The sequence below is a fragment of the Xenopus laevis genome, chromosome 3L, assembly GCF_017654675.1.
Source record: "Xenopus laevis strain J_2021 chromosome 3L, Xenopus_laevis_v10.1, whole genome shotgun sequence".
NCBI classification, from domain to species: domain Eukaryota; kingdom Metazoa; phylum Chordata; class Amphibia; order Anura; family Pipidae; genus Xenopus; species Xenopus laevis.
Window position 1 is genome coordinate 109,317,731 of NC_054375.1, and position 19,832 is coordinate 109,337,562.

A 19,832-nucleotide genomic window follows, 5' to 3' on the forward strand; every position below is an offset into this window, starting at 1 on the left:
TCCAGGTAGAAAAAAACCTCACAAACTCGATCTTTGATAAATAACCCCCATTGCGTAGTCCTAAGTGCAGCTACATGGAGTGGAGATCAGCTAGAAAAATCCGCCCAATTCTCTTGGACAATACACCCTGTGTGCCCTCAGCCTTAGCTCTATAAGCAAAGCTGTAATTAATCATTGCTGGTGACTTATGAATGCCTTATAATGTCTATGAGACTGAATGGATCATCAGTCATGCATAGGTGCAGAACTAGATGCCAATATGGATGCAGAATTACAAAGAGCTTGTGGACGGCATAAGGGATTCCTGTACTTAATACCTGTCTTGATATGAATTTAAATGTAAAGTTCCCCTTACATGCTGCAGCTATAGGCACTCAGTGTTCACTAGAAAGGTCCAGCCATAAAGGTTAAAGATCACTTATCTAGTCTAGTAATGTAACAATTCACACCTAAGTAATGAATGTATATTTGACTGAAATTGGGGTTGTGACAAGACAAGTTTAAAGGCTCACATGTTGTTCTTATGAATAGGCTGGAGACCTGCTTTCAAGTATTACAATATGTGGGTGTCCTTGTTTGGAGCTATGCTGTGCTGTGGTGTGATGTTCGTCATCAACTGGTGGGCTGCTCTCATCACTTATGCCATTGAGCTTTTCTTGTACATCTATGTGACTTACAAGAAACCAGGTAAGACAAATAATCAAGTATTTAGAGGCATCTGGTGAGACTATTTGTAATTTTACACAATTACAGATACAGATTACAATTGTAACTGATCCTTAATAATAAGGATCAAATGACTAATAAAGGCATTTAAGACTGAGCTGCATCAAGGCAACACATGTTATTGGGGTTCAGACCCAAGTTCCTATTTTCCAGTTCTGCCTACAATTAAGTGACCTTTCACATGTCACCCACTGTAAAACCATGGCTCCCCTTAAGTTTTTTATATGGCTAAGGATGGTGAGCGGATGGTGAGCATTCCAAATGTGAAACTGTCAGGCCTAATAACAATTGGTACTTATACCTGGACTAGGCTGTACCAGTGCCTTATATTTACATCCCATATCAAACTATAGAACACAGAAGCCAAGCTTAGTTTCATGCACTTTGGCCCAGAGAAAAGAACCAAGGTGATATTGGTTGGCCATTGTCATGAGTTTTGTGCCCCAATTAACAAAGCACTGTGCACACAAACATACCAAACAAACCATACATGTTAGGTCACATGAGCCAATTAACAGACAGAGTTGTGTCTTTTGCTTCCACACTTCTTCCTGTTACAGTTAGAGTTGTAGTATTTCTGGTCAGGTGATCTCTGAGGCAGCACACAGACCATCACAAAATGGTGTTTCAAGGCAAGAGATGTAAAAGGTCAATATTTACTTAAATATATATATTTCGGTATGACAAGATTCTTTAATATGCCACTTAATTTTATATAAACTATCTGTTGCTCAAGTATTGATTTTGGGGGTATAGTTTTCCTTTAACCTCTGTCTAGTAGAAATTGTGACTTTTTAACTGATTGCTAGTTATATTACTTTTTCTTGGTCAAAATGTTATAATGAAAATTGAAAGCATGGTGTAACAATTTTTGAACAGATGTAAATTGGGGATCATCAACCCAGGCTCTTCAATTCACAAATGCCTTGAACAGTGCATTGGGCTTAAACGCCATTGAAGAACATGTGAAGAACTTCAGGTATGTCCAATAGCAGAACTAATACATCAGATCAGAGCCAATATTCTATTTGTTTCACCAAGTTTTATTTTTGATTTACCCACAAAGGTATGGGATGTATTATTAAAGTGATACTGACACTAACATTTTTCTTTTCAAAATATTAATGTACATTAAAAGTTGCCTACTTGAAGTTCCTAAACCTGACTGTTTTGCCAACCTGACTGTCCCTTCGTAACCTGTCAGTTAGAGTTTGTAATGCTAATGGCAAACTGCCTTGACAGTCAAGGGGGTGGGAAGGGACTGGGATTAGGGACTCCTATGTGCCTCCCCTGTCTTCCCTTATGAATACAGTGCTGCTGAATGTATGCAGCACTGCATTCATGAGGAAATATCACAAAGGGTGTGGCTTGCATCTGTGTTTAGCACTTTGCACTCTGCTCTGAAACTTATTAATGACCCTTTTTTCTCAACTACCTATATAAAGATTCTGGGGGCCAAGGCTGGCATTCCCTGCCATTTACTTTTTTTTTTTTACTTTTTATTGCAGACCTCAATGCATTGTTTTAACTGGAGGGCCAATGACAAGACCAGCTCTTCTTGATATAACTCACTCATTTACAAAGAATGCTGGGCTGTGCTTATGCTGTGAAGTGTTTTCGGTAAGATTTGCCTTGCTTTATACTGTAGATACCTGTCTTGCTTCTAGGGTTAATTCTGATTATAGTTTCAGAGGGAGTGCGGCACTCACTTTGCAATTTCCCACTGGGAAATGGGTTCTGGAAGTTGTGTTGTATAATATAATACAGTCAATTCTGAACAAACAAGAAATAGATTAGGTTGCTTTAAAGATTACAATTTAAGTCATTAAATCAAAAGTAAAACACGTCTCACAGTTTAATCTGGCCTGAAAATAGATTTTTGTTATCTAGATAAGACCTTCACAGTTCTTAAGACTCAATATCAGCTTCTCTGCAATGAATGTCAAGTGGTTCTAGCAGTATTGTGGTAAATGCCTCGATGCCAAACCACTGGCTCCTGTATCACAACTTCTATTCCCTGTTAAAAGACACAAGTTCTAAATGATAGCAAGTGCATTTATTAAAGTTACCTATTAATGACCAGTTATGGATACTTAAAAAACGAAGGCTTTGCATAGCATTTTGGAATAAAACAACGCTGCTCCTTTTCTGCCGATTGTATTGTTCAGAGGTTTTTGCAGTAGAAACTAATGAAAGCATTTTAATGTAGCCAGAAAAGAACCCTGTTTTGTCGGAGTATTTCGATAATATTTAATTTTGCTTTAGCAAAGAAAGTATTAAGCAGTGTGTCCATATTATTAGATGCTTGTGTGTTGATAAATAAGGCTTTGGCATGTGCTGACTATTTAATATATATTAGACGCACTCTTCATCCTGTCGGGCAATGGAGCATGGAGTTGAAAGTTCCTTCTAACTAAGCAGCACGGCTGGCGGCAGTCAGTAAGCTCATTACAAATGGCTCTCAGGGCACAGGGAGAAGCAGGACAAATGTCTACATGTATTTTTCAAACAGTGCAAATTTTTGAAAGCAAATGTATGTATGATAAATTTGGGGAACCCAAAAATCTATTTTTTTCCTTTTTTTGCTATTAGAATAGTTTAATAAAGAGAATACACAGGGCATAAAACATTAGCTTGATTATGTTTTTTTCCTTTTAATAATAATTCGGAGAATTATTTGAATTCCCTCCTTTTTGCTGTTAAAATATAACAATTCTCTCTCTCTCTCTCTCTCTCTCTCTCTCTCTCTCTGTGTGAAAGCTCCAACAGGCTTTAGCTAATAATTTTGTATTCTAGTACCAGTGTCCTTCTGAGCTTCACACTTTTACTTTGTGTTCACCATGGGCTAGTAATATGTAATATCATACTTCTATGAGCTTCATTGTTGGCAATAAAATAAAATAGCAGGTTCTTTTCTCAGGTTGTGACTTCAAAACCTTCTCCAAAGATTGGATTCAATTGCAACGGTCCATTTTCATTTGCTAATCTTTCATTTCACTGAACCTTTATTGTGTTATGCAGGGGCCGCGCAAGCAGGCTGTAAAAGAAATGAACAGTGGGATGATCAAGAAGCAGACATGGTTAACAAATAACAAAAGAAAAGCATTTTATGCAGGAGTTGCTGCTGACAATTTTAGAGACGGCGTAAGAACTCTCCTACAGGTAAGCTACGGAAATGGCCAAAAACCTTAAAATTGTTATTGCTCTTGTAAAAGCAAACTTATACTGCACACTGAATGTGGTGGCGCAGCCATATATATTTAGACAGAGAGAGAAAGGGAGAGAAAACAAACATTTTCACAAATTGTACAGAGACAAATCTGTGTGCGTGAATGCTAAAAGTACAGTATATAATATCATTTTAAGAATAAATAAGCAAATTACTTTGGAAAACAAACTTGCTGATCCAATAACACCATTATTAAAATTCATGTAATGATCTACCACCTGGGACATTTTTGTTGCAAAATTGTCTTAATTGGAAAACGGGTAATTGTAACTGCTATTATCATTTTTACAATCAGCTTTGCATAAAAGAACTACATAGCCTGCTGTTTTCTACAGGAAGGGGACAACCAAAATAAAGAAATAATGGTTATGATAGTTTACGAATGAGCAATTATTCCACAGGTATTATAATTTCACACACTGCTATAGCCTTATACGCTAAAATATATTTAAATGGAAAACACTTTTTTTATAAGTAGTTTGCCTTCTATTTATTTTTTCTTTAACAGACACTAAAGTATCAGGGCCATATCTTAAAGGGGAATTATCGTGAACATTTAATACAAGCTTAATTTCACTGCAATAAGAAACGTTCTAAATATAAACATTTTGCCCCGTTTCTAAAATATTATAGTTATTCTTTACTCTCCATCTCAGCATCTGTCACTCTTAGTTCACTCTAGAGTTCACAATTCTAGAGTTAGGAGTGAAATTTTGATTTAGATTTTGTTTTTGCTGCAGTTTATTATTTGGGATAGCTCAGCATTGGACTGAGGGATCCAGGGTCTGGCAGGGTTGCCACCAGAGGGGCACGCACACTCCCCACGTAAGGCCCCCACACGCACCTTATTTAATCTTGTGGTCGCAATCAGGGAGGTAAGGGTGCAGCACCCAGGGTGAATGAAGTGCAGGTCTGGGTCAACAGGGCCATGAGGGACGTTTTTTTCCTGTGTTCTCCCAGCCCAGTCTGACCCTGGGATAGCTCTAACACATAGGCTAGCAAAGGGAGTCCCCCTAAAATATGTATTAGACCTACCTATCAATCAAAATCTGACTTCTGCATTAAGAGAGAATGAAGAGAGACATATTGTGACAGCGGAATAGTGAAAAGTAAATTGAATATTTTAGAAGTGGAACAACATTTTTAACTGATTATATTTAGGGAATTTCAATGAGATATATATTTGTTTATTTTCCCCTGGAAATTTAAGTGCAAAATGTCTATTATATATTTGCTAGAATACCCAGATTTCTGGTCAAGACCTGTCACCATTGCAATTAATGACATTTTTGCTTTTAAACACCTGACTTGTAAAACCTACCAGCTGATTTGGCTACTATGTGTTACTAGGACTGGTGCAAAGCATGTGATTTTTATTACATAGCTAAAAAAAAGTAACCAATCTGTTTTTTATTGGTCTGGTAGAGAAAGGATTTTGATAAAGGGTTTTCTTCAAAAAGGGGTTCTCCTACACATGTTTCCCTTTCCCAGAAGGTGTTATGTAATTGTTATGGGTTGGTATTTTAAAGTTATTTTAAGGGTTATTGGACCACCACGAACTTTGCTCATATTACTATATAATCCATATTGGTAGCTATATAAGCTATATTGCTGGTTACGAGCAGGTCCTTACCATGCTATAACTGCAAAAAGACATGGAAAAAATTAAGGCATACTGAAAAAGGAGATATATTCAAAATATATTTATTTGTGTAGCAACAATATATAAAAAAGGTTTTTACTTACAGCTACGCCCACAAACTTATTGTGCCTTTTCTAAGCTGAGAATAGTGGGAATCAATAAAAATTAAACATAGTCTTGTAACGGACATGCCAGCTGCACTGCTATTAAGTAAAGCAGGAACAAGCTTGTCATTTTAGTTACAATAAAGCTCCAAAAGCAGCATGTGTTCTGCACATTGTAAGTTACTGATCTATTGAAATGACAGCTTGGCAACTGAAATGCAAATCAGTTTAATTGGGTAAAACATATCTGCTCATCTGAAACCATTTAGAAATGAATGTATAAAAAAATCTTCCATTGCTCCAATAATGTCTTGGCATAGAGGGTTCAAAGAACATAAGGGTCCTGTCTAAGGTGAGCAGCCACTGTCAAACACCAATCCACTCTCAGACACCTTCCTTTGATCTGACATCTCACCTATGTGACCATTCTGTACACAGGCTGCTGGATTAGGAAGAATTAAACCAAATACCCTGGTGATGGGATTTAAGAAGGACTGGAGGCAAGCAAACCCTGAGGATCTTGCCAACTATGTGGGCATTTTGCAGTAAGTGGATTATCCATAACAGTAAAAAAAAAGCCACAGTTACATTTTACACTGATTATTTCATCGGGACTATAATGTCTACCCATAATAAAAAAATATGCAGCAAACAAAAACTAAAAACTGGAACATATTGGAAAACATTGCAGAAAGAATCAGTATTTACATTGCAGATGCCATAGAAAAGCCAACTGTGTATTGAGCCGAAATAATGCCAACACCTGTTCCCAGTGGAGCAGAGCAAATATGCACCGACATAAAAATTACAAATAAAGCTGATGCACCATAATAACATTTATAATGTATTTCCATTTGTGGCTCAGTGCCATAGGAAATATTCACAGCTATAACAACTGTATCTTAAAGGCAAAATGTACTCAAATACAAAATATTGTTTGTGCCTGACAAAAGATATGTCAATTGTCAAGATGAGTACTTCCTTCATGTGCATGTTCTTCTATATATACCAGGACACAGGTGACCATGGTCTTTGTGATTGGGATTGTACATAGTAGAATTACAGCAATAGCTACAAGAACCAGGAAAAAAATATTTATTTAGTATATTTATTAGTTATTTACTAAAAGATCTTAATGTAAATAGAGTGAACAAATAAAAACAACGGAAGGAATACGAAAACCTCGAAATCCTCATTTTTGTAACAATTTTCATTCGATTACAAATGAAAAAATCAGAAAACCTCTGAAAGTTCAAAGCAAAGAAAGATTTTATAATTTGCCAACTTTCAATGGAGAAGTTTTGTATTAGAGTTTTTCTTGGTTTTTACTCTTAATAAATATTGATTTTTTTTTGCAGTTCAGGGCAGAGACACACGGGAAGATTCGAGGAGATTTAGTTGCCCTGCCTGACGAGGAAACTTCGGGCGACTTTGTAAAACGAATCGCTCCGAGTGCCATCCCGCCATCGATCTAGATTCTAGCCGGCGGGAAGGCAGTTCAGAAAGATTATTCGCCCGAAGAAGAGGTGATTTGTCGCCAGGCGACTAATCTCCCTGAATCTTCACGTCTGTCTCTACCCTTAGAGTATTTAGTTTTAGCTCTAAAAAGTATGATTTGGGAAAAAGAAATAAATGTGAATATTAGGAAATCAGCCCCATTATGATCATATTTTTCTTGTTTTTTACATTTATTAAATGTCCAATTTGGTGGAATAGAAAGAAATACCGACGTTAGTTAATCGGCCCCATCATGATCGTAATGATCTCATAAGTAATACACTTTTAACAATGACATAAAGAAGGTATTTTCAGTGCCATTCTGTAGCATGTAATGTGGTTTTGGAGCTCACATTTACATTTCTTTTAGTAAATATTAAAAAGTCACAGTGCTTTAACATCTATACATTGTCTAATGGTGGTAAATATTCAGCGAGAATCTCCTTCTAAATTCTATGCAAAGGACTGATTTAGCAAAGTCTCACTTAATTAACAAAAAAGAATACATAGTCTATCACTTCAGTGCAAAATGTAGCAAATAGTTGGTTAAAAGCCATTCTATTTCAAATAAACTGTATGTGGTGATTACAGAATACAAAAGTTTAAATGCAGCAGGTAATAAAATATATTTAGTTTATTGCATTCTCTCCACTACCATTCCTCACCAAGCCAATGCTTGCTAAATGAGTTTTAACCACCTTTGGGTATATTTATCAAAGGGTGAAGAGACTATGCACTACAAAACTAAGTAAGCATTACAAAAGCCTGTACAAGAAAACAAAATCTTTGGGTGCTCTTATTGTGAATTATATGGTGAATTTTCTATTCCTAAATATGTCCCTATGTGTGCTGAATTTTAAAATGAAGAAAGAAAAAATTATAAACCTAAGCTTTACCTATTTTCATTGTAGCTGGCCAAATAAGAAAATGTAATATTCACCTTACAATACACAAAAGCCATGAATATCCTGTAAATTATATCCTTATAAACGGTGAGTTCTGATGTCATCAGTTATAAACGGTGAGTTCTGATGTCATTTCTGTCACATGACTCACCGAAACTTGTGTATTATAATAAATAAAGTACCCCCAGTTGTAAAATATGAGGATATTAGAAGTTACCTCGGAGTTTCCTGACCTGTATAAAAACACTCGGCCTTCGGCCTCGTGTTTTTATATGGTCATGAAACTCCTCGGTAACTTATAATATCCTTATATTTTACAAAAGGGGGTACTTTATTCACTATTTATTGTTTTCTATAATGTCAGTATAATGGCCACTTTGCTAATTTTGTGTGCTGAGCTAATTGCATCTTTAATGCTATATTTCTCAATCACGCTGGAGACAGCCCTATCTGACATCACTGTTCCTATATATAGGTGTTGAAGACACAGAAGCTTTTCCTAAAATGTAAAAATACTAGGGATGCACCGAATCCAGGATTCAGTTCGGGATTCGGTCAGGATTCTGCCTTTTTCAGCAAGATTCGGCCGAATCCTTCTGCCTTGCCGAACCCTAATTTGCATATGCAAATTAGGGGCGGGGAGGGAACTCATGTGACTTTTTGTCGCAAAACAAGGAAGTAAAAATGTTTCCCCCTTCCCACCACTAATTTGCATATGCAAATTAGGATTCGGATTCGCTATTCGCAAAGGATTCGGGGGTTCGGCCGAATCCAAAATAGTGGATTCGGTGCATCCCTAAAAAATACTGTACACATTTGCAGAGAAAAAAAACATTCCAAGCATTCCATATTATGTCTTTATACGTTATTGAGACAAACACAGCCTAAATGACCTATTTTCTCTATGAGAGTACATTTTCCAATGGAAATCTGCAGTGGCTGAATCAGATGTTTGTCTTCAAAGTGAATGTCCTTCTCTCCTGTGCAACATATCCATAAAAGTAAAGCGATCAGTATTATAACTTATTTATAAAAGGGCCAAGGATGAGGCTAACCGTAGTGTTTTTAAGATGACATTCGTTTTCTCTGAGTACTGCAACCAGGGTCGGACTGGGGAGCTCGGGCACCACTGGGACTCCTGTCCAGAGCCCCCCTCCCCCTACTGCTACGCTGCGCATGCACAAAAGGAGCAGTTCCGTGCGTATGCGCAAATGGAGCGCGAACAGCGCTGAGCGGCTCCACAAATCCTTTTTTTCTTGTAGGGCCAGGAGATTGGGAGAGGGGTTCTGGCCTGGTATCCCGCCGGGCCAGTCCAACCCTGACTGCAAACCTATGCAACTAAAGATATGCCCCTATCCATGTAGCACTTACTTTCCAATCCAGTAATGATCACAAAATTGCAAAAACATGAAGGTAACCCCCACATGGTGGTCCTAACTTTTTACCTCCTTCATTTACAGTATAGATCACTAACATGCTTCAGAGAGCTTTACAGATATTATTTACATCAGTCCCAGCCCTAGTAAAGCTTATCTACGGTCTCTCCTCTGCACATACAGTATACTATGGTCAGTTCATCAGAAGCCAATTAATTGTTACCTGGTTCTACCATATTCTTGTAAGTTTTGCTAGGGGCTCACTCCCTTGTCTCTTGTTGTATTTAAAGCACCATCTAACTGATACACTATTTGTTTCTTTACAGTGATGCTTTTGATTTTGAATATGGAGTGGTTATTGTAAGAATCAACCAAGGCTTTGATCTCTCTCAGGTTCTTCAGGTTAAAGGTAAAGTTTTTTCTTTTAAAAATACATTCTAATTTGTTTTGCCCAAGCATTATACTGCAAAAGCAGAGGCATTGTTCATGAACATTTCATACCATGAGTTGTTTCTATATTGTAAGTGATGCGTGTGTGCTGACATGTCAGTACAGGTATGGGACCCGTTATCCAGAAAGCTCTGAATTATAGAAAGGCCATTTCCCATACACTGCATTTTATCCAAATAATCCAAATTCTTTTAAATTATAATTTTTTTCTCTGTATTAATAAAACAGTACATTGTACTTGATCCAAACTAAGATAAAATTAATCCTTATTGTAGGCAAAATCAGTCTATTAAGTGTGTTTAATGTTTACATGTGTTTCTAGAAGACTTAGGGGCAGATTTATCAAGGGTCGAAGTAAAAAATACTTCTATAGTCGACCATCGAATTGAATACTACGAAATTCGAAGTCAAATTCGTAGGATTGTTTATATCGTACAATCGTATTCCGATCGTAGTACGATCATACTCAAAACGTACTTCGAAATGTAAGATTTGAACAATTTTATCGTACGATTTTCCTTCGAATACAAAAAACTTAGAAATATGCTCCGGAAGGTCCCCATAGGCTAACATAGCACTTCGGCTGGTTTAAGTTGGCTAAGTATTGAAGCCGAAGTTTTTTAAAGAGACAGTACTTCGATTATCGAATGGTCGAATAGTCGAACGATTTTACTTTGAATCGAAGGTCAAAGTCGAAGTAGCCTATTCCAAAAATTACTTTGAATTTTGAATTTTTTTACTTCGAAAATTCCCTCGATTTCACTTTGACCCTTGATAAATCTGCCCCTCAATGTATGCTGATACAAATTACGGAAAGATCAGTTATCAGGAAAACCCCAGGTCCTGAGCATTCTGGATAACAGGTCCCATATCTGTATTCACTGCTAAATCAATTATGTCAACTTGGGACTTGAGAACTACTGATAATGTAGTACTTTTTCCAAAATGGGAATTAGCAATGTCCTAAAAAATTGACTGATCTGAGAAGCATCTTATATTGTTAAACAAAACTATCTTTTTTATTAGCATATATTTTGTGATAACAACTGTTCCCATAGCCCCCAAATTCATTATTGGAATCCACATCCAGTATCCACACCATCCAACAGGTACTTTATATAGTTTCAATATCAATATACATCAAAATACCCTCTCCATTGCGTCCATCTTGGATCAGCATTTTTATTTATATGCTTGTTTTGTTGTACAGTGCTTTGCCCTCAAGGAGCGCTTTACAAATAAAAAAATATACATACATACATATGTATACATTAGTGGCTTGAGTTTAAGCTCTATCACAAATCAGTTTCAGCAGCTTACTCTCAGGTAAAAATGATATTTAATTAATAGTCTGACACAAATTTCCTGAGCTGCCCTGTGTTTATTGGAAACCGATGAAACTCATTTCCTTACCTACTTGTATTGACATCATTCATATTTTGATAGTGGAGGACAGAGTGTAAAACAAAATGTTCTGTTCAACGAAAGTGACATCAATTACTATAGTAATAAATGTCCTAAACCTGGTGGACTGCACCAGCACAGTAATGGTTTGTAGCTCACAGTGACACATCCTATAATGATGATCATATGCGTGATTTATATTTTGTCAGTCTCTGTTCCATATTGAGCCTTCTCTCCAAACAATGGCTAGAAGGTAGTCAGAGATAAAGAATGCAGAAACATACACCTTGTTCTTGTTTTAAAAATGATCAGCTTCAGTTCCACACCTAATAATACAGAAGTACGGGAGGGGAAACCTACTAAACCCTATCATTAACCTTTGACTTGTCTGGTGTGGGGTTTGTAACCTGTTCTCATTTCAGGAAGCCTACTATCCAAACTCTGTATAAACATGTTATGGCTCCAAGTTATCCTGGGGTGGCATTTGAATATTTGCATTATAAACTAGCAGCAGGAATGCTTTGCAGTTATTGGCATGAATTATGTATAATAGCTCAGGGATCTCAATTATAAGGCAAACAAATTATATAGAAAACAGATGTAGTGTGTTAGTGGCTCTACTGTTTAATAGGCAAACAACCTTGTTTTCTTGTAAGCATGGCCATTTTGACATTCTTCAAAATCAGACATTGGCTTCTTTATGGTCACTAGGCCTAGTCAGGATTAATTTTATCTTAGTTTGGGTCAGAATACAAGGGAAAGGCCAAATAACTAGAATCAGTTAGTTTAACCAGTTTGCAAATAGGGAACCAGTGTCACCTGTATTATTGATTTTCTACTGGGACAGACCGGCTGTGTATGAAGCAGTTTCAGGTCGGTTTGTCAAAACTTGCTCTTATGGGGCCCATGTGCTGTCACTGTGGTCAGGCGTGCAGTTAAAATCATTCATAATGTCACATATAGTAAGCCCCATTTAAGAAATGTCATTTATGAACAGTGTGCAAAGTGCATTTTTCAGATGTAAATCAGCATGTTTTTTCTCATAATGTAACATTTCTACCCAGAACCTTAGTCATTTTAGCTGCTGAGTTGCACTTTACAGCTCAAAAATGAAATGCAATTGCTCATGTACATTGTTGTCAAAAATAGCATTAGTGGGCCATTTTTTGTCCCAAGCCTGTTGCGGCTATTGACACAACCTGCTGTGGGAACCAAGGCATTACTGCCACATTCAGGGGTGCCAGTAAGTAACAAGCATCAATATGCACTAGTGATGTGCGGATCAAGAATTCCTCGACCCGCACCCGACCCTAACCTGCCCCCTCCCAATTCGCCCCGCCCCACAGTGACGTCACAAAAGGGGCACGGCGTGGGCGAGTGCAAGTCTATAAATTCCATCGCCGGAAGTGCTAGGTCGCCCATGACCTGAACATTTTGTGCAGGAGTCGGCGGGCGACCAATCTCCCCGAATCTGAGCCTGTGCCCTGACCCTAAAAGCAAATGTCTTATTGTCTTAGTGGTTGCTATGGGTTACAGCTCCTGAGCAAACTCAGTGTCATTTATTATATATGGTTGTTTTGAATGTTGGCAGCCATGAGCCATATACTATATATACATGCCTTTAAAGAGATACTGACACCAGAAATTAAACTTTTTTTTACATCTATCATAATATTGGCTTTGAAAGCAACTTATAAATTTGGCGTAAAGTATTTGCACAATGCTTTTACATTACCTGTCTGATCCCCCATGTTCCTGTATGAGGGGGCTGCCATATTTGTGCAGCAGGAGTCCGTTAGCATTAGAAACTGTAACTAACAGGTTGAGATGGGACAGTCAGTTTGGAAAAACAGGTTAAAAACTTCAAGTAACAATTACAAGTAAAAAAAACAAGACCTATAGGTAGCTTTTAATTTACTTTCATATTTTAAAAAGTATTTTTTTGTGTCAGTATCACTTTAAGTACATCTGAAAGAGTTTTTAAGTAGATTGTGAGGCAGAACTGGATGGAGTAGCTTTTCAGATTATTGTCACCAATTAAAGTTGCCCCCTATAAATATGGGATACTGTTTTCTCTTTATTGTAACGTATTTTAAGATAGAATGTCTCACATGAAAAGGAATAACACGCTGACTATTTATGGGTAGAAAAATAACATTTGAATAATATTAATTACTCAGTATTGTCAGGGTGCAGCCATCATCCTATCTTGGAAACAAAGGGATACAGAAACTGGGAAATGAAAAAGTTTAGTAAAAATCTAGAAAACTCTAAGAAATATGTCTGCTGCCATCTGCTGGGAATTTTATAAATGACAGTTTCAAAAAAAACTTTCATAGAGTTCTTTTTTTTCATAAAGTTATGCATTTGTACATGTCTGAAAATATTCTACTGTACAACAAAGGATGAATGCGGAAAACCTGTAGGCAGGGGTGTATTTTCTATATAGGTACCCAAGGGCCTGTGCCTTGAGCGGCAGCTTTATGGAGATCTCAATTTCTAAAAAAATTCCTCTAGCTCACTGCCTGACACTTGAGGCTAAATGCTAAGTCCAGCAGCAGAGCTGAGGAGGGTTCCCCCGTCCTTCAGGATAAGTGCCTGTGGTAAAGCACATGCCAGGGTAGTACAAGCACAGAGGCACAAATTGTATCCAGAGCTTTTAAAATATGTATTTTATGGCAACTAGTTTTACTAAACCTCCAAACCTGGCCTACAGCTTAACACTCTTAACACTCTCCTTTAGATTTGTCAGTTCCATTACTCAGAACCCTAAGCTAGATGCACAGCAAAGCCATAATCACCCAGGGAAATGCATAATCACTAGGGGGCGCCACTTTGTCAGGCACCGCAGGTTCAAAGAGAGGCCCAGGTCCATTGAGAGGATCAATGAACGGTAAGAATGTGGAGATGTGGCACTCCTACAGCAGTACCCAGGCCTATGTAGTTTTTTGTGCACATGACTACTGACGTGGGGTCCCAAATTATGGCCAAATAATTATGTGGGTGCCTAAAAAATTGGCACCCCCATGTAGTTATCAAATAGTGGCCATGTGACAAACTGTCACATTCTGGCTGCTTGTATGCCACATACATTTCTGCAATGCTTATTATGTGCAAGCATCAAGTAATTTAAATTGATCTCTCTGCATCGTTCTGAGGCAAATAAAATGTATTTCTTTTCCACCTCGTGTAGGAAAGAGATTGCTTTTTCTACTGAATCCAATGCATGATTAGCACCGTGTCCTATTAAATACAGTCATCATGTTGTTATAGTGGAGCCTAATTAAAAGAGAAATATTAGCAATCTAAAATGTCAGAATGGGTAATTGAGGCAGATATCACTTGACAATCTACTGTGTAGAAACCACTTTTATAGGCCATTTGCTAGACAAGGAAGATTAGCTCCGTGCCTCATTCTGCTACATTGAAAGGTAACTTTCCCAGAGAGAAACTTCAGCACAGTTTAAAGCCCTGAACTTGTTAGGAAAACTAAATGCAATATAGGATGCTGCATTCTCCACTGACCATAAACACCGATTTATGGCAAGTACTAGCTATTTCGTTTCCGGATGTTACTAATCATATTTAACATATAAATAAAATGCAATTTGTTTGTTGCTAGAAAAAAGAGAAAAATAGGAGAGCTAGAGTTAACTGCATGCTCTAAAAATTATGATATGAATTGGTGGAGACTGAGACCAGGTGGGATGAAACATGTGACTGGGTTGTCAATTTAAATGGCTACACCCTTTTAGGAGGGACAGAAGGATTAAAAATGGTGGAGGAGTTTGTCTTTATGTAAAAGCTGAATTAAAGCGATGCACTAATGAAATAATCATGGATGGCACTGGTAAGGGTGTGGAATCCCTTGGGTTGAGATTTTGAATAGGCAAAATGCTACAAAAAAATTATTATTGTTATATGCTACAAACCAGCTGGTATAAGTGACGAGATTGAAGCCCAACTACTGCTACCAATGGAGGCTGCTTCACAGCTAGGTCAAGTTATTCTTATGGGTGACTTCAATTATCCAGACATTGACTGGGGTAATGGGGTTGCCAAGGCAGAAAAAGCAAAATGGTTTGTAAATATGTTAACTTTTTATTTCAGCTATATCAAGAACCTACTAGGAATGACTCTCTTTTGGATCTTGTAATAACTAACAATACTGAACTCATCTCTAGAATTTGCATGGATGAGCTTTTTGGGAATAGTGATCGCAACATGGTCTCCTTTGAAATTATGCTGCAGAAACAACTCTATAAGGGAGTAACTAAAACACTAAACTTAGGCATGCAGACTTTGACAGTATAAGGCTATCTCTGAAACATATTAACTGGGAAAGGCTTTTCACAGGGTTAAACACAGAAGACAAAATGGGATGTCTTTAAAATGCTGCTTAATAAATATACATATCAGTATATTCCTCTTGTAAGCAAGGAACGTTGTAGCAAAATCGATATGGAGATGAACCCAAAATTATTTTTGAAACATGTAAATTGTAAAAAATTAAGCAGGATGGGGTACCGGAGGGGTCTGTACTTGGTCCTTTGCTTTTTAACTTGTTTATTAATGACCTGTAGGTGTTCATTGAAAGTATTGTTTCTATTTTTACTGATGATACATTACTAAATTGTGCAGAATTAAAAGTTCCATGCAGGATGTTGCCACTTTGCAGAGTGATTTGATTAGATTAGTAAACTGAGGTCCAATGTTGATAAATGCAAGGTTATGCACTTTGGCAGAAATAATATAAATGCAAGTTATACACTAAATGAAATTTAGCATAGCATGGAGGTTTCCTTAATTGAGAATTACCTAGGGGTTTTTGCAAATAACAAGCTGTCTAATTCCAAGCAGTGTTATTCTGTGGCTACTAAAGCAAATAAAGTTCTGCATAAAAACCATTAAAAATTCAAGGGATGAAAACATAATTTTGTCTCTTTATAGGTCCCTGGTAAGGCCTCACCTTGAGTATGCAGTGCAGTTTTGGGCTCCTGTCCTAAAAAAGGATACAAATGAGCTGGAGAAAGTGCACATGCATGCAAATAAATTGGATAAGGGGATGGAAGATTTAAATTATGAGGGTAGATTGAGACGGTTGAGGTTGTTTTCTCTGGAGAAACTAAGCTTGCGAGTGGACATGATTACTTTTTATAAATACATTAGAGGGCATTATAGAATGCTAGTGGGAGATATATGTTTACATAAAATGGATCATCTAACCAGAGGCCATCCCTTTAGACTAGAAGAAAAGAACTTTAATTTGAAGCAGGATAGGTGGTTCTTCACAGTCGGGACAGTGAGGTTGTGGAATGCCCTGCCATATGACGTTGTAAGGGCTGATTCTGTTAACACCTTTATGAGGGGCTTGGATGATATTTTGGGCAAGCATAATATCCAAGGCTATAGTGATACTTATATATACAATTAATATAAATATTGGTATATAAATAGTTTCAGTCGGTGTGTAGGTATGTGCGCTGGGTTTCATTTGGAGGGGTTGAACTTGATGGACTTGGGTCTTTTTTCAACCCAATTTAATTATGTAACTATGTTTTGTTAATGTAAATGGGATGTTCATTACCTCATCTGCTGCGAAATGTTTGAGGTCCTACAGTGATAAGCCTTTTTGTATTTGTGAAATCAGTCCAGAACTGACTTCCAAGTGCATCAGTGGGTATGGAAAGGTTTGGTGCTTTGCACTGGCTAAATACGCCACTATGTTGCATAGGATTCAGTAATAGTTGCTAACTTTATATCCATCCCTAACTTTATATCCATCCCTGATGCAATTGTATGTTTCTTCATCATTGTGCCTGTTTCCTTAGCACTTCACTACTTTGCTTTCTTGCAGTTCTCAAATTCTTATTCCTAGATCTCCTTTGCTAAATGATAGTGATTGATCATTCATCTTATATTCTTTGTCTTATTAAATTACAGATCCCATACACTAGTCCTTTGGACCTTGACATTCATTTTGAGTGTTATTAATATCTGCTGAAGTACAAATTATGCAAATATGTGTAATCTGCAAAGAGACACACCTTGACTTAGATACCAAGGTCAAGGGTTCTAGCATGGGTGTCCTTTTAAAGAGATGCTTTAGAGAGAGAAGGTTTTTAACTATTGAGAAATTATATTTTTTGGAAAAGTGGGAATGTGGCATGCTTTTTTTGTGAACCAGTAGTACCAAGTAATGATGATTGGCTTTGATCTTGATCTTTAATCTTGTGCTTCAAAGGTGGCCATTCATTATAAGATGACCTCATAAACTAGATCTTTCCCCAACATGCCCACCCAGGGTGGGCAATATGTGGGCTTTCATCCGATTGTTGGCCCTGGGGCCAAATGATCAGATTACAACAGCGGGAATATGAGTGGTCAGTGTGAACACCGCAACAAATAGCTGATGGGAAAACCAAACATGCCTAATTGACGCCTAGATAATTTTTGTCAAGAAAATGGTCGGGTGGGCCCATTGGAGGTTCCAATACACAGGCATATTAAGGGCCAAAATTGGCAGATGAAATTTGCCTGTGTATGGCCACATTAAGAGTTGGTTGCTGTAGCACACTGGACAGAGACAACACATTCTTTCTAGACTATGTTGGTTCTTGTATCTATAGCACCTTGTATGTACCACTGGGCGACCCCTTTTTGTTCCTCCAGCATTTATATGACATTCGCTACAATACACTAAGGTATGTCCGTACCCGTTAAAAGTAAAAAAGAGAAAAAACATTAAAATAATTATCTCATTATGTCATTCATAGAGGAACTTGACAGACTGGAGCAAGAGAGACTGGCTTTAGAACGGACCATTAAAGAAAATGAATTTAAAGAGGGGAATCGTGGAATCCGACGTTTCTTCAACAAATCCTCCAAGCTGAATATTACCCAGCATTCTTCAACTAAAGGTAACTTTATCAATCTCTACCCATTGACAGCTGCAATAAAAATATCAACCAACTTCACACCTTCTCTTTAAAGACTTACTGGTGTTTGATATTCCTTTTAACCTAGCAAATATACAATATCAAAACAGAACATTAAATAATAAGTGAACACAATATTTGTTTAAACAATATTACTGGGAGGGACATGTTGGTGTTTGCCCTGTCTATTGGATGTTACATCAACTATTTCACAAAAAAATAGGATTTTCTGTTGATCATGTTAAGATCAAGATCATGTCAAGGGTAGGCAACCTGCGGCTCCGGAGCCTCATGCGGCTCTTCATCCTGCTTGCTGCGGCTCAGTCTTGCAGCTTTGCCTGTCACGTTGTCTATACAGCCCTCACACCTGCTGGTGGATTCTTGAGTGTGTGACCTCGATAAGCTAACCATTAGCTTACTGCGGTCGCACACTCCAGAAGCCGCCAGCATGTGCGAGGGCTGTATAGATATCCCAGGCAAGACCAAGCCGCAGCAAGATGATTCATCATGGTCCTTATCACGGTCGCACACTCAAGTCAAGACAGAAGCCTCCAGAGTCCAGTTGCAGCAGGTGCGAGGGCTATAGACGTGGATGTGACGCATATTTAGTGACGTCTATAGCCCTCACCTTTAAACAGATGAGAACACCAGCATTTAATAGAGCTATTCAGTGTTTAGTTTATTTCAAAGTAGGCCTTCACATTGCACTTTTATAAGCTGTGTTATGTTTTGCGGCTCCAGACTATTTTTCTTTAGTAGAAGAGGGGGCAAAATGGCTCTTTTGATAGTAAAGGTTGCGGACCCCTGGCCTATGTGATGGGAGTTTTATGATCCTATGATTCTGGGGGTTATTTATTAAAGTCCGAATGCAAAATCTCGAAATACTTGAGTTTTTTACTATGAAATCCAAATTTTAAGTGGAAAAAAAAACCTCAAATTTTTTGAAGATGTATTATACCCCGAGGTTGCAAAATGTCCAAATCCGAAAATACTCTTCAACCTGTTGAGGTCCTGTAGAAGTCGATGGCAGATGTCCTATTTGCAATTTGAACATATTATTGTCTGTGCTGGGTTTCTTACGATTATCCGAACATTTCAGGCTTTTCTGCCTATTTCATGAAAAATTTGGACTTTTCAGACGTCAGACCCAAAAAAACTAAACAGATTTTAAAAAATCAGAATACTATAATTCAGATTTTGATAAATAACCCCCTCTAAGTCAACAATCAATTACATGGTGTCCAGTTCAGATCACTTCCATGGCCTAAAGTGGTAACCAGCCAAAAGGATTTTCCAGCCTTGCTCGTTGATACCCATAACAAACAATAATCTGACAACTCGGTCAAGAGCAACCAAATCGGAGGCTTGTATCTCCCCAAGTAGGTTCATCACTAAACAGTAATTGGGTACTTCTAGCACTTGAGCAGTTGCAGAACTACAACTATCCTCCAGCAACCCCTGCCAGTTTGGGTTGCTGGAAGACATGGTTCTGCTGCAGATGGATTGCTAGCGTTGCCCACTTGTTCATGTAAGAAATTAATTTTGCTTTAATAAGTATTTC

The 19,832-nt window shown here is 37.6% G+C and overlaps 1 protein-coding gene across 3 annotated transcripts in view; it reads left to right on the forward strand.

Annotated features, from left to right (window-relative positions):
* slc12a1.L (solute carrier family 12 member 1 L homeolog) overlaps nucleotides 1–19,832 on the forward strand; it is a 70,340-nt gene that overhangs the window by 39,611 nt on the left and 10,897 nt on the right. For all 3 annotated transcript variants that reach the window (XM_041586786.1, XM_018253091.2, XM_018253092.2), the window contains exons 15-21: nucleotides 532–687; nucleotides 1,606–1,705; nucleotides 2,235–2,346; nucleotides 3,748–3,888; nucleotides 6,140–6,246; nucleotides 9,806–9,888; nucleotides 18,110–18,253. In XM_041586786.1, the coding sequence (XP_041442720.1) occupies nucleotides 532–687; nucleotides 1,606–1,705; nucleotides 2,235–2,346; nucleotides 3,748–3,888; nucleotides 6,140–6,246; nucleotides 9,806–9,888; nucleotides 18,110–18,253 (843 nt within the window). The remainder of the gene's footprint in view (nucleotides 1–531; nucleotides 688–1,605; nucleotides 1,706–2,234; nucleotides 2,347–3,747; nucleotides 3,889–6,139; nucleotides 6,247–9,805; nucleotides 9,889–18,109; nucleotides 18,254–19,832) is intronic.